Source organism: Cucumis sativus, chromosome 1 (assembly GCF_000004075.3).
Source record: "Cucumis sativus cultivar 9930 chromosome 1, Cucumber_9930_V3, whole genome shotgun sequence".
In the NCBI taxonomy this organism is placed as follows: Eukaryota; Viridiplantae; Streptophyta; class Magnoliopsida; order Cucurbitales; family Cucurbitaceae; genus Cucumis; species Cucumis sativus.
In genome coordinates, this window is record NC_026655.2 from 23,225,010 (window position 1) to 23,240,445 (window position 15,436).

General features: G+C 33.0%; 2 protein-coding genes across 3 annotated transcripts; both read left to right on the forward strand.

Moving 5' to 3' along the window:
* The first annotated feature begins 208 nt into the window (after positions 1–208).
* LOC101211068 lies at positions 209–6,203 on the forward strand. Of its 2 annotated transcripts, none has more exons than XM_004135501.3 (6): positions 209–522; positions 1,176–1,447; positions 1,556–2,207; positions 2,316–2,515; positions 3,117–3,361; positions 3,785–6,203. In XM_004135501.3, the coding sequence occupies exons 2-6, from the start codon at positions 1,176–1,178 to the stop codon at positions 4,981–4,983; spliced, it is 2,568 nt and encodes an 855-aa protein (XP_004135549.1). In that variant the 5' UTR covers positions 209–522; the 3' UTR covers positions 4,984–6,203. The 2 variants fall into 2 exon arrangements, with proteins under 2 accessions (XP_004135549.1, XP_031745229.1); XM_031889369.1 differs by having other exon boundaries at positions 209–460.
* A 4,144-nt stretch (positions 6,204–10,347) lies between these two features.
* LOC105436136 lies at positions 10,348–11,308 on the forward strand. The gene has a single exon (XM_011660804.2). The coding sequence runs from the start codon at positions 10,504–10,506 to the stop codon at positions 10,954–10,956; it is 453 nt and encodes a 150-aa protein (XP_011659106.1). The 5' UTR covers positions 10,348–10,503; the 3' UTR covers positions 10,957–11,308.
* The last annotated feature ends 4,128 nt before the right edge of the window (positions 11,309–15,436 follow it).

The following is a 15,436-nucleotide window of genomic DNA, read 5'->3' on the forward strand; positions in this document are numbered from 1 at the left end:
ACAAACGTAAAAACTAAAATGTTTGTTTTGAAACTACCGACTAAGTAGATATGAAATTCAAAAAATACATTTTACTTGAATAAAAATGAAATTAAAAAAACGTTCTAAGTTCGCCTAAAAGCATAGAGAAAAAGTTTTGGATTTTGGGTTATTTTACGAAATTACTATCTTGCCCTCAACCCAATTCTTTTTACAATTGGGTTTGGCTCCGCTTGGACGTTCTTCTTAAGCCTCACCGCCTCCGGTGGTTGTTTCTTCTATCTTCCTTTCTTCTCTGGCCAGAACGGATCACAACTTTAAGCTCTTCGTTTCTCAGACCATATCCCAAACCAATCTTCATTTCTATCAGCATTTCCGGAATCCTTTTTCGTTTTCCGGTATTCGGAAAACAGTGAATTGCGTTTACCGGCGGCGATTGAGTGAGAAGAACTGGCTACACAGGGCGAGTTTCATTCCTTTGGTAAAGTGTGCAACGAGATATAGATATCAATTTTCGGTGGGCTTTGGTTTTCTAATAAGACAGTACGTTGAGGCTTTGCTCTTTTCTCTAAACTTTTCACACAACTTTCAGTTGGTGTGATTGCAATTAGTTGTATGGTTAGGCCTTCTGTGTTGATGAACTGTTTTGAATTTTTTGTTTTCGTTGGCATATGGTCTTCCTTCATGTTGTCTAATGTCCTCTATCTCTGCTTGGTTACGGGCAGGTTAAATTCAGGTTTGCAGATAATGGGAAGTTTCTGGTGGTTTTTTTGTTCTTTAGTTTAGCTTCCTTTCTTTTTTTGGTTTTTTTCTCTTTAGGGAACGATAGGGGATTCTGGGTTCTCAGATTTTCTGCTTTACTATTCTCCCCCTGTTCAATCAAGTCTGACATTCTTAGTGTGATAGGTAGTACTGGGTGTTGTAACTTCTAGTATAGAGTTGACAATAAGGGGAATGGATTATTATTTTCATTTTTTTGTCATTTGGATTTTGATACCTTGGTTGCGGTATTGCAATGTGTTGATAAGTTTATTGGTTAATATGCTGATGGTTTCTGTTTTTTTTTCTTTTTCATGTTGATTTGTTATGCTGTGAGAGAATTTGTTTTTCTTACAAATTTGGGGGTCTTTTAATGTGTGTTTCATGTTCTGCTTCTTAAACTATTGACTCATGCGATTTCTTTGTTTCACATTTAGATGGCCAGATGGGATGAAATTTTTTCTCTTCCAGTACAGAATCCTCCAACCTTGGAATTTTCTTCAGCTGATCTTGTGTGGTCTAAGGTTGAAGGATGGCGTGACAACATGGATAGAGTTGCTGTAATCCCTTTTGCTAGAGTTGGTGATTTTGTGCGTGGTGAGTCTTCAAATAAAGAATGTCCAACCAGATTTCATGTTGAAGCAAGGCGGCGAAGAGCCTTGAAAGCACCTTTCAAGGCAAAGGTTGATGGTGTACTGGAATACATTTTGTAAGTCCCACATTCATTAATTTCTATAATATGTACAGATGTTTTCATGTAATTATTTTTATTGTTTCTTCAAGTTTAAGAAGTTTAGTTATTTCATTGAATATGTAGGTATTGGTGTTCCTTTGGACCTGATGACCACAGGAAAGGGGGAGTCAGACGACCCAGTAGAAGTACTTATGTACCAAAGAAGAAAAATGCTGGACGGCCAAACACTAAAAGGGGTTGCACCTGCCACTTTATCGTCAAACGCTTAATTGCTGAACCATCTATTGCACTGATCATATACAATGAAGATAAGCATGTAGATAAGAAGGGGTTGCCATGCCATGGTCCTCAAGACAAGAAGGCTGAAGGTACTCGTGCTATGTTTGCACCCTACATCTCTGAAGATCTTCGTCTACGTATATTGTCGCTTCTGTATGTTGGTGTTTCTGTGGAGACCATTATGCAAAGACATAACGAATCTGTAGAGAAACAGGGTGGTCCATGCAATCGTGATGACCTTTTAACTCATCGATATGTAAGAATACAGGAGAGAAGCATCAGACGTTCCACTCATGAACTTGATGAAGATGATGCAGTAAGCTTATCTATTTGGGTTGAAGGCCACCAAAGTAATGTCTTCTTTTACGAGGATTTTACTGATACAGACACCTTTACTTTGGGAATTCAAACGGAGTGGCAATTGCAACAAATGATAAGATTTGGCAATCGTGGCCTTCTCGCATCAGATTCAAGGTTTGGAACAAACAAGTTGAAGGTATGTCGGTCAATTTTTATGTCTTCGTTTTTTCAACATTATTAAATTATAAGATTCAATTTCAATGCCAGATGATGCTAATTATTCCTTTTCTGCATTTTTGTCTAGTATCCAGTTCATAGTCTTGTAGCATTCAATTCAGACTACAATGCAATTCCAGTAGCTTGGATTATTTCAACGAGATTTGCTAGTGGGGATGCCCATAGGTGGATGAGGGCTCTTCATAGTAGAGTTCAAACCAAAGATCCTTCATGGAGATTAGCTGGCTTTGTTGTGGATGATCCTCTTGCTGATGTACAAACAATAAGGTTATCCTATTTTTCTCTGAAGTTCTGAAATTAAGGGTACTTTTGGAAGCTGAACTTGACTGACCTAAAAATCTGTCCCAAATCTGTAAGATTAACATGGGGCCTCATAAAATGAGATGTTAAACAGCTTGATAGGTCATGAAGGATTTATAAATTTTGGAATAGTTTGTTTCTTTGTTTAGTCTTTCTGTATTGGTTAAAGATGCTTATTGATTCATGCTGTCTAGCTAAAGTTTTGTAGTATTGGATATGAGAAGAATATGCTGGCTTCTCTTTTTGAACCGTTTGTTGGATTTAAAACAATGCACACCTTGATAAATTCACTTAAGGAACTTTCTTTCTTGTGATTCTTAATAGGAGCGGCTTTGACATCTGTTTTCTGTTCAAATTCTAGCACCTGCCTTAGGTTTACTTGATTGGTTTGATCTAATTGTTTCTATTGGTAGTGTGAATGTTTCTAATTAATGAAAGTCAAGCCATTATTCGTGATTGAAGTTTCAATACTTTTCTGTATAAAAATCATAAAATTCCTTCTGTGACCATTCAAGTATGTTGCCCTCTGATGTTTGAGTTTTGAGAGTATTTCTTTGCTTTTATTCAGGGAGATATTTCAGTGTTCTGTTTTATTAAGCTTCTGGCGGGTCCGCCATGCATGGCATAAAAACATACTGAAGAAATGTTCTGAAAATGAGAAACGAGCTGAGATATTAAGACAACTTGAAAAAACAGTGGATGGAGTTCGCCAAGGTGATGAAAACGTGGATTCATTTGAACAGATGATTAAAGATCAAGCTGATGATCCAGAATTTGTTGACTACTTTAAGGCAACCTGGTGTCCGAGACTAGGTCTATATCCATCTCTGCTTTAATCATGAGTATTTCTGAGAAAAAAATTGTTTCTTTCCAGTTTATCATACTTGCTAGATGTGATGATTTTTTTTCCGTAGATATCTGCATAATCTACATCATCTAAAGTCTTCTGATGACCACAACTTGATAACTAATGTTAGGATTTTCACAATGCCCTTGTATTTGAATTTAGATATCATTCAGACACGTGCCTTTTGTGTTTTTCATTCTTTTCCATTTGAAGGAGGTACATGTTTTCGGGTCAGAAAACAAATGAGTTAAAGGATTTACAGTTTTGCAATTGTGAATTTTAGTTTTTTGAAGGCTAGATTGTATATTCCTTCATGTGCAACAAGTTACAAAATCTTGGTGGGTAGGAGCACATTGGAGTTCTCATCGTCTGAATTTTTTTGGTCTTAGGGATGTGGACTACAGCACTAACAAGCCTTCCACTCGCCAGTCTCGAAACATGTGCTGCAATGGAGTTTTACCACAGCCAGTTGAAGCTCAGATTGCTGAATGAGAAAGATTGTGCTGTTTATCAGCGTACAGATTGGTTGGTTGACAAGCTGGGCACAAAGGTACATTCTTACTTTTGGCTTGATGAGTACTCGGAGAAGAATAATTTTTCTCGGTATTGGAAAGATGAGTGGATGAGTGGTTTGACATATTGGCGCAGAGCATTGAGAATTCCAGACTCGGATGTTATTATTGAAGGTGGTATTGCAAAAGTAACCGACCAAATTACTCGAGACAGGAAGTTTGTTGTTTGGAATCCTGGTTCGCATTTTGGTATTTGTGATTGCCAATGGGCAGAAATGGGTAACCTATGCGAGCATATGTGCAAAGTTATTAACATGTGCCGTAAAAAAGGGACAACAAGACCGTCGGTCAGTTTATTGCAGTATCAGAAGGCCTTGACTGACATGCTGCATCGTCCACCTCATGATTCTTTAATACGTGATCATGCTGTATCCTTTGCAATGTCTGTACAGAAGCAGTTGAATGCACTAATCAGTATGGGAAATGACCTAGAGTTGAGAGGTCCTTTTCAGGCTCGTATGATAAAAACCCTGGAAAATAAAATTGATAGGGAAGTATCTACTGGTGACACAGAATCTTTTAGGGATAATGTACTTAGAAACAAGTCCAAATTGAATCAGAACGAGAGTGACTGTGCCTCTGGACAGGAAGCTTCTAATAATATTACTGATAACTCTAGTAGTGAGCTTGTTGATTTAACTGTGACTGGAAACCGCGTGGATGGTGCAACTGCTGAGGAAGAATGCCCTTGTACTGAGATGGATATTGATACAACTTCAATCTGTATATCGCCACCTCGACTAAGTTCTGTTGAAGAGGTTGTAGGTGGCAATTCCTTCCAACAAAGTAAAAATGGAGTACAAATCGATATGGAGTTTGATATTCTACCTTCCAGTTACGATGCTGTCTGTAGTTTAAATAAATTTGTAGACAATCAACATCACCATGAAAAGATAGAAGTAGATTCATCACTCATGAATGATCCTGTAACAGCAGCCGATTTTTCGGTCCAGTGCATGATGAAATCTCAGAATGGTATTCACAATGATGGTCCAGAGCCCACTATTGCGTCATAAAAGATTATATCCTGTTAGATATGAACTCTGGGAACTATTGAAGCTCAAGAATGCTGTTGTGATGCAAATTTTGCGGGTCTAGATGAACGAATATGGGTCCTAAATTCTTCATGGCACAATTCTTCCCGCGGCTAATAATTAAGCTGTTCACAACTTATTCTGTCTGGCCACAGTAAGATTTCACTTTAATCTACCAATGATGGTTTGATGAAGTTTGTGCATTGATGAACTTTCATTTGACGGAGAGAGGTTGAGGCCTCTGAACTAAGAACTCTCAGATTACCTGCCAGATACGATATTTTTCACATTTAAAATTCTCGAATATGAAACCATGAGATTCTTTCTGCACTTCCACAAGGCTGTGGCTGTGCCTTAGTAGCATCTGAACATTGCTAACTGGGGGGATACTAAACTCTGGATGATACTACATGAATACTTATTTTTTATATATTGACTTCACAAACGGAGTACTCTTGCGCAGACCGGCACTGGCAAATGAAATTAGATGACATGTGGTAGAGTTTAGGAGAGATGTGGAACAGTAATTCCGATTTCTGTCATGTGGTTACTTAACCTTATGTTTTAGGCGAACAGTGAAATATCCACCAGTGAAGATGAAAATGTCATTTCATGGAGACCGGTGAAGCTTTCTTACTGTTCTTGAGTTATATTGTAAAAGATTGATAGAGTGAATATGGTTTGGCATGGCTGCATGCTGACAATAGAAAGCAGGCAGAAATTCGACTCAAATTTGACGGAATCCTGACTTTAGGCTCTACATTGGTAAATTTTAGTTGTTCAGAATTCAGAATGATGTTACTACCAAATTTGTTGATTTACTTGAAGTCTCGGAGGCTCATGTGGTTTGTTATCGACCAAGTCTTTTGCGGTTGAGGTGAAAACAAAGCAGCAAAAGTTAAAACTGCATAGAGTTAATGTAAATTTGGCCAGAGGCTATTGATTTGTCCTAAACAATGAGTTCAAAATCCTTCTGAGGTGATTGACTTATTTTGTTATTTTTCTTATTAAATCATATGGGTTCTGGATTTTTTTCCCCCTTAAATTAAATGAAGGGCTGACACTGAGCAGAGGATCACAGTTTGATGCTAAATTTTGTGAATTTGCCTGCCCTCTGTCTCTGCCTTGTCTCTTCCCATCTAGGTAATGTACAATGATCCTTAACCTTCAAATATTTTTGTTTTAGCCTCTCGATGCTGTTACATGAGATCTCAGAAATACTACTCTAATATTCAAAATATTACTATCTTTAATAAACATTGCAAAACTATCCTTACAATTTCAAATAAAGTTAAGACTTGGAATAGTGTTAAAGGTGAATCGGTGACTTAAAATAGAAGTTTGGATTGTCATATTGTTTTAGATTTCAATTTTTGGCCAAGTTTTCACTCCAATGGTAATTTTGAATCGATTATGATAGTTAAAGATGGTTTGTAACGTTTGAAACTACAAGTGACAGTTTAGTCAAATCTTTTAGCATGTAGCTGTGAAATTGATTCTTTGCTGCTCTTGCTTCTCTCTCCTTTCAACTTTGGCCCCATCTCTTCAACAAATTTCAACAAATCTATCACGACCCTAGCAACTTGACATGAAATCAAATCTTGAGACACAAATCTGTGGACACTCTTACCTGCCCAAAGAACATCAATTATGACATGCATTCAGTTAAGATTTACCCTTGTGCATATCAACTTTTACACTGACTTAGAAAGTCCTATAATTTTGACTTTAAACTTCACTGATTATCCACTTTTTTCTTAAATAAATATTCTCATTTCTGCTGAATGAATTATAAAATTAGTTCCATATGAAATAAATGATACTTCATCAAGGAGAATATGTCGTTGAAATTTGATGAGTTTTTTTTAGTTCAACCATGGTAGGATAGAGCATTGAATCATCAATGTTTAAGATGAAAATTGGTCCGGTATATATGAAGCTATTTTTGGAGGGTTTTTGTTTTTTTTTAGTAATATAAAATCAACATAAAAGTACTAATGAGTTATCAAATTTCGTAAAATAACCAACTTATAAAGTATAATCATTTTGTTAGATACCTAAGATTAAAAAAAATTAGAGAGATTTACTTCATTAAAAGGGGAGATTTACTTCCATTAGAAGTGGACGAAACTTGAGTTAATGATAAAATTTGTTACACATAAACAAGTTTAAGATTTAACTTAAGAAACAAAATGAACATAGTTTAGCTAACATGTTACAAAATCAACAATCACATATGTATACGTGGTTTACTAATAAAAATTAGTTTTCTTTCTCACATATAATAATAACACTTTTTAATTGTAACATGGTCTGTTTTTAAGATATAGTGGACCAATCAAAACTCTCCTGAATCTTCACCCAATCACTTTTTTTCCGATGAAAACCACATCAAAGAGTATCAAAACAATGCTAAAATTTATAAAAGTTTAAACGGTAACTTTTGCATATTATTATGGGGACCCATTGAGATAAACTTTCAAACTAGAAAAAATTACATAATTTGAATTAATAAAAGAAGAAAAAAGAGAAAAGAGAAAAGAGAAAAGAGAAAAGAGAAAAGAGAAAAGAGAAAAGAAAAGTGAATGAATGAATTGATCAATAAATGTAATAATGAGTAAATGGAAAATAGTGTTTAACTGTTAAGAAGAAGATTGCCTCTATCTAAAGAAAAGGGAATTCGATCTGTCGGTAAATACATAAACGCGTAACTTTTACATTTTCTTCTCTTTTCGACTTGTCGTCTATTCTCGTCAATTCAATGTCCTTGTTTCATCATTCTACCTTTTTTAGACTTTCAATTCAATATCTATTTTTTTTTCTTTTTTAAATAAATCATTTTTAATGTTTGAGTTCTTTTAATTTTAATTTTAATTTTGAACGTCCCTTTATTTATGATTTTAGAAATGAGGTTAAAATTAAAACTTGTTTATAGAAAAAGTGAAAAAGTAATAAAAATGGGAAAGAAAGAAGGAGATGAATTATTGTAATATATGGTTTAGTTGAGAACTACTTAGGTATACATATGGACTTTTGAAAGTATTTGTAATGTGTGAGTTTGAAAGAAAGTTCTCGAAACACTTAAACGTTGATCGAAAACAATTTGTTTAATGCATCGTGTTATGATTTGCTCTCTATTTCCAAAATTAATTGGTAGTTACTTAGTCGACCGTCTTTAAAAAGATAACAATATTAGCAAAATCTTTACTTTTTATATGTTATTAGACTCAAATAGGTACTTACAATGTCTATTTAAGTTTATCTCAATCTATCACACATATATAAGTAAAATTTTGTTATATTTGTAAATAAGTTGACTCGTTTTATTATATTTAAAAATATCTAAATAAAACATTTGATGAGTTTTTTCATTATAGGAATTGAATTGACTAATAGTACAAACTAAATTGTCATTCTATTATACTTATAAACTAAATTAATACAAATTTAAAAGTGGAACTAAATTGTTTCTAAAATTGATTTTTCTTTCACTATTCATCTAATAAAAAGGAGAAACAATCTATTTTCAGTCTTTGAATGTTAATTATTCTCTCAAATTTGTCAACAATTGAATGATTGTGAACAAGAGCTTCTTTTGCTTAACCAATAAGCAAAAGAAAATTCAATGTTCATTGTATATATCTTTTTTAATATTCATATTAAAACAAATACTACTTTTAAAGTTGTTCCATTAATATTTTGGAGTTAATAAAACTCGTATTTAGAAAGTAGACTTATAAGATTATTTTTCTTAATGAATGTGTAAAGTAGAGAAAGGTAAAGCTAATCGATAAATGTGAAAAGTAGAGATAGAAGAAAGATGAAATTTTACGATAATCGTAATATATATAGAAAAAGGTTGAAGATGAAAATACTACAAAAATATGTAAATTTTAATAGCCCATACACTTCAAGAAGTTAGTAAGTCGAACGACTTTTTAAAGGTATTTTTTAGGAAAAAACTAAATGAGATTGTATTTTCAAAATGTTCATTTTAATCCCTTTTAACTTTGATTCATTTTGGTCCTTGACATTTCAAAAAATGACAAATGTTTATTTTTATTTTATTTTAAAGGGATCGAAATTGCCATACAGAATGATCAAAACAAACTAAAATAATGAATATTTTAATCAAATTAGCTTAAAAGTAAAAGAATAAAATGTTTTCACTACCACATGTTAATATAATATCTTGAGACCAAAACTAATGGGAAAAGATAAAAAAAATTAATTATAGTAATCATAGAGTATATCTATAACATGATTTGTCCTTAATCATAATACTAACTTAAAAATTAGTTATTAGTTATAATTATAGTAATAAAAATATTTTGTAGTGTCTTTCAATTATATGAAATAAACATATTTAGGGACCCCAAGAGGAAAATTAAAAAAAAAGTAGAACTTAACACAAAAGGTAAATTGAGGGCCCAAATTAAAAGAAGAAAAAAGATGTTTAGTAACCAATTCATTATTGAAAGTACAATTACCTATGGGGAAAAAAAGACACTATTTATTTTTTCTTTTACCATTCAATTATTTATTTGCTAACATTTTTTTTTTCATTTTTTTAAAAAGGAATCCAACTAACCCAATTGTAAAGTAGGAGCTAAAATGTAAAAAAGAATTATGGTAACGTAGAATTTCATATTAGAATTTAGGGTTTGTGGCAAGTTTAGCAATGGAAATCGACTAAAGTACAAGATTTTAAGAGTTGTTTGGTGTACTATTATTTACCATGTTTGCATAAATGTAATGGACATGTCCATAAAGGTTCATTATTGCACGTCCTCTTGACTAAATAAATTATTTTTTTGTAAGGACTAATTTGAAATTAACACATTTGTATATATAATTGAACAAAAGCAAGTTAAATAAATAAAAAGTATTGTTTGTAAAATGAATAGTAGAGAGTAAATAAAAAAAAAAGTGTAGGGATTTAGGGTAAAGTATATAATATATGAAATCATAGATTCCGCCCCTAATTGATTTTTGTTAATAATACAATATTATGGTTCAACCCACCCCCCTAATCACGGACCCTAACACTAACACTAAACACTAAAACACTCTTTCTTCGCTTCACCCTCCCCTTTCCACAAATTACATAAACAGACAACCAACAAAGCGGCGCTCTTTCTTTCTTTCTTTCTTTCTTTCTTTTTTTCATTTTCTATTAACATTCTAATAATGTAAACAAATACAAACTAAACTTTAACGAATAAGATAAGAAAGGTAAAATTTTCAAAAACTAATTAAGACCTTATAACTTTTTGTGGTAAAAAAAATGAAATTACCTTAAGGTATGTTTCCCGTGAAGCCCCTTCTCCTCCACACCATTCTTCCTATCTCTACAACAATAATATGACAAAGCGAAAATCCGACGTCGTTTAACTTTTCCCCTTCCCTTCCTCCATTCCATCATAAAACCAACTGCGCCTTTCCTTACCCTTCTCTTTCACAGATAAAATCAATATTCAACCACACACCAACCAAAACCAAATGGCCATTCCCGTGTCTCAGATTCCCTCCATCGCCGCCGCCCTCATTCTTCTCCTCGCCGCACTCTCCAATGCCAGAGACCTCCGTCCATCAGAGCACGGCTTGGACTACCAAAACCCTGACGCTATCCACAGCTCCTCTCCTCAGATGCAGTCCTTCTTCAGAGGTAACTCCTGGTCCAACTCTGATGTCGCTCTTCCCAAGGCCATGAACACTTCCCTCCCCCCACAGTGGTCCAATCGTGCCCATCGCAACCGCTCTGGAGCCTCCGCTGCGGATGGAGATCACATTCGCGGCGCATTGCTTGTCGCCAGTTTGGTATGTGGAATTATTGGCGTTTCTTTGCTGGTTGCTTCTGCTTTTATTTACTTCTTTAAGTTCAGGAAGCAGAGTAGATCGTCGTCGTCGTCGGTCTCTGTCTCAGAAACTACTAACATTATTGCTAACAAGTGATTGTGATGAGGAATTTGCATGTACATATAGACGACTGTACTGAGATGAGATCTGGTGGCTGTGTTCCGCCTGATATGATCTTATTTTGTTTTGCTTCTTCTTTGATTGAATTTTTGGTGTTGCAGAGTGGAATTAATGTGTTTAGTGCTGATTTTGGAGATTAGATCTTCTTCTTTCAGACATTCTAAATCAGATTAATTATTTTGGCAATTATATTTGATGCGACAGATTTGGATTCCATTGAATTGAATAACGTTGAAATATTAAATTAGAGAGGGAGAGGAATGGAGTTGAGAGTGTTTAGAAGAAGTAAGACAAAAAAGATGGGGGGAAGCAGTCTCCGACTCTCAAATTCCATGTGTATTTCTCTCTCTCTCTCTCTCTTATCCCCACCAATTTGATATTGATATCATATTGCTTTGAGTTTTAGAAATTTGAGCTTTGAAGAGAAGTAGGTAAGTAAAGGTAGAGAGTGAGTGTGAGAGAGACAAAGGGACTGATTGATTCTCAATTCCCAAGTGATAACTTTTGTATTCTTATATCTATAAACTATTATTATCAACCTATGTATGTTTTATTATTTTTAGTTCTTTCCATACTCACCTCAATTTCCTTTTACTCATTTTATTTTTAATCCTAAAATTTATTTTCTTTTTTAGTCTTTCAAGTTTTCAATTTTTAATTAAAATTTGGATCACATCTCAACTTTTGTTTTCAACCTCTTGATTGTAATCATTATGTCACATTCATATTCTAGTTCACTTTCTTAGCTCATATGCTAGATGCAATTTTATCCGTGTGCAAAATTTTTAATGGCTCAATATTTTGCGATTCATTTAGGTGTTTTTTTCCTCTTCCTTCCAATTCTTTCATTCTTTTTATTTGTTTCGTGATTTATTTTGGTAATATTTATCTACCTTTGTTTATAGTTTTGGAGAAAAAAGCAAGAACAAAATCAGTTGATTCAAAAAAAAAAATAAACAAATAAACAAATCTAGGTTTATTTGATTCAAGTGTGTCTTTGTTGGCATAAAAGAACAAAATTAACAAGTTTTTTTTATTGGTATTTTTTAACTTAATTAATACGATGAATTTAAAGTCTAATCATCCAAATATATAAGTTACACTAATCCCTATCATTCATTACGAGTTAATGATATAAATTAGACATGCACGGAAAAAAAATCAAAATTCTACCTTAATTGCACTTGATTAACGAGTAAACCCTAAATCGAAAAAAAAATTAGAATTTCGAGAATACTTATATTTGAAGTTTTGATTTTTTTTTAACGACCACTAAAGTTGACTTACTATCCTTCGGACTCAGAACCGGATTGTAAGACCCGTTGGATGAAAGAACCGAAAGAGAAAAAAAGATGGAAATAGAAAAAAATAATCTGTGAGATTGAATTTTTAGGGCTTGCGAATTTTTTTTTTTTTCATTGTTTGTTTTAAAAACAGTAGCCCAAAAACTTCTAAAATCAAAAAAAAATTTCAACAAATAATGAATGTCCTTATTTATAGTGAAAACCCATATAAAAATGGATGTAACAAATTCATTACGGACTAACATCTCACAATCTACATTCTCTACTGGACTTTTTGTCTTCATCAAATGACAACACCTAGACCACTAGCGTTAGTGAGATTATTCAACAAAATATGGATTTTTCCACTAACTTTGGTCAAAGGGCAAAATAGTCATTTGGTCAAAAGTCAATATTTTGACTTTTTACTATTTTGTCCATCTTGACTAAATTTGACCTTTCGAGCATAAATCCACAATCATTTTCTTGAAATTCAAATCATATTTGAATATATTGTCGGTCAAAATTTGACTTTTCAAAGTCAAAAGTCAATATTGTGACTTTTTACAACTTTGACTATTTTCATCATTTTCGAGCTTCAGAGTATGAATCTGTATCCATATCTTTAATTCAAATATTATTTAAACATAAAGCTCTATTTCTAAATTGATAATCGACGACTATATCACATATACTTATCGGTTTCTCTTTCCTCACCTAAATCAAACCATTCGACTCATTTCATCATACTATTCTAAGTTTATTTCATATGAGCTAGCAACGAAACCTAATGGACCTATATATCATGAGCTTCAACAATTCGAGATTAAATGTCTAAACTCTTTTAGACTGAGTTAATAAGCATTCGTTAACTAACGGGCCATTCCACTATAAAGTCCCGTAGTTGCACACCCCTCACTATATATGTGTCCATTTGATAAAATCATATGTTGAGTAAGAAATTTTGGCAACGTCATCACAACAAAATTGTGATGACTATAATTTGATTGAATTTGAGTAGTCAAGTTTTCTCATATCCAACCCAATGCATGCCCCTGATGAAAAATCGGGCCAAACAAGGGGACCGAGCCCACCAAGAAAATGAGCCCAAGTCCAAGCTCAAGCCCAATAGGAAAATGGGTCCAAGACCAAGCCCAATAAGCAAATGAGCCCAAGTCCAAGCCCGCCAAGCAAATGGACTCAAGCCTACCTAAAGTCCATGAAATTTCTCTATAAATAGAGACCCTTGCCATTCATTTGAGAGGTCTTTGGTTGAAGGAAGAATTGAAGCTCTGAAGTATTGAAGCTCTGAAAAATTGAAAATTCAAACTTCTACAAGCTCTCAAGACGTGCAAGTTCGTATCAACCTTGAGATCAACAACTTCTGAAAAATTGAAGACTTGGAAGATTAAACTTTCCTTAGATTTCAGAAGATCGAAGTTCAAATCGACTTGCAACTACAACATCCTGAAGACCGAAGATCAAAAAGTTCTAAGTTTTAACTTGTATTCAAGAGAAAACATCAAGTGAGTAAATAATAGAGATTGCATTCGTTATATCAATCAATATACAAAGTTCAATTCCATGAATTACATTTCTTCGAAATCTCGTTGAACACTATAATCAGTAAGTTAATCCTTCACAGGTTGTTCGTAACCTCGGTTGGGTCAAAATACCATTTAATCTCAAGACTACATCTTACTCTTTAAGTCCCACACTAATTCACTATTGAACAATTGATTTAAGGTTCAACCTACAAACCGAATCCTTCTCAAGCCAATGAGAGGGTGGGGCCCCTTATTCAAGATTTGAATTTAGTTTTTAAGAGAACAACCTATCTACTAACCATAAAGCGAGTAGAAGTGATTCTGTCTTGCACTCTATGTTCCTCGTTTGTAGTAACTACAAAGCGGCTCACATCCATAGTTTCTCTGAATAAGGTGTCCAACATTTATTCATATACTATAGACTATTTAGGATATATATTCGAACTTGGTTCACACGTTTATGTCTCTACATAAAGTTAAAGTTTATTCAAAAATAGGCTTGGGACTTAGTTTATTGGATTTAAGATTATAGTATTCAATTTCTTAATAACGATTTTATTAAATAAAATATTATTACAAACTACGAGTTTTAGAACATAAATTCCAATAGTTAATATATTTTTTTTAAAAGTTCAACATTAAAACAAAGGTTTTTAAATGTTTAGAACTAAAATAGAAAAAGACAGTTTAGAGACCAAAATAAGATTTAAACCTAGTAACTATATTTTGATTAAAAATAAAATATCACTTTAGTGTATATATGAGAATGACGTTGAGATACCTTATAACACTCTTTTTCTCCCCAAAAAGAGCTTAAACCAAAATGGACGTAAATCAAGTATGCACTATCAACTTCAAGATCGTATACTTGAATCTTTCATCCACGTGTTGTAAAAAATATTACAAATTATAAAAACCACTCTTTGCTGAATTCATACTATTGAACTTTCAATTTTAAAAATTGAGCCCTCAAACTTATATAATTATTTAAATTATATTTTCAAACGTACATATTCGTAGAAAGTTTAACAATTGTATAAGCTTGAGGTGTTCAATTTTTATCACTTAGGAGCATTGAATGAGAAATTTTGGGTAACTACATGTTGATACATCATGGAAAAAATTTAATTTGATTGAATTTAAGTCTAACCGAGCATTATTATCTCTAAATTGAAAGGTAGAGATAACAACTAAATGGGAACTAAAAAATTTCATACCTCCAACTCTCTAACAGTCAGTTTGATGGCAGAAGTCTACGTTATATAAAGGTAAAACTCTAGGGATTGATTCTCTTTTCGCCTCATTTAGTAGTTCTTTTCTCCCCTCGTAAAAATTAAAATAAACCTAATCTAAGTATATTAATATTTATTATTATATATAAAATGTCGAAGTTTTATTATATAATCACGAAGTTAAAACTCATCCTTACTATAATAAAAAAAAGTTAAAAGGGAAAGAAGTGTTAACTTAAAAAAGAAAATCAGTGTAAATTTTAAAATAATTGAATATTGGTTTCTTTGTTTCGAATAATTTTTTTTTATTGAAAAAGAAAGAACCAAAACGAAAAGAAATAATAGTTGTATCAATAAAAATTCTACCATGGTTTTTGAGTCCTCGATTAAGAAA

Excerpts from the sequence above, each read along its gene's own strand:
- LOC105436136 (XM_011660804.2), top strand. The coding sequence starts at position 10,504 with ATGGCCATTCCCGTGTCTCAGATTCCCTCCATCGCCGCCGCCCTCATT.
- LOC101211068 (XM_004135501.3), top strand. The coding sequence starts at position 1,176 with ATGGCCAGATGGGATGAAATTTTTTCTCTTCCAGTACAGAATCCTCCA. Across the intron at positions 2,208-2,315 it reads TTGGAACAAACAAGTTGAAG|TATCCAGTTCATAGTCTTGT; the intron begins GTATGTCGGTCA and ends ATTTTTGTCTAG. Across the intron at positions 3,362-3,784 it reads AACCTGGTGTCCGAGACTAG|GGATGTGGACTACAGCACTA; the intron begins GTCTATATCCAT and ends TTTTGGTCTTAG.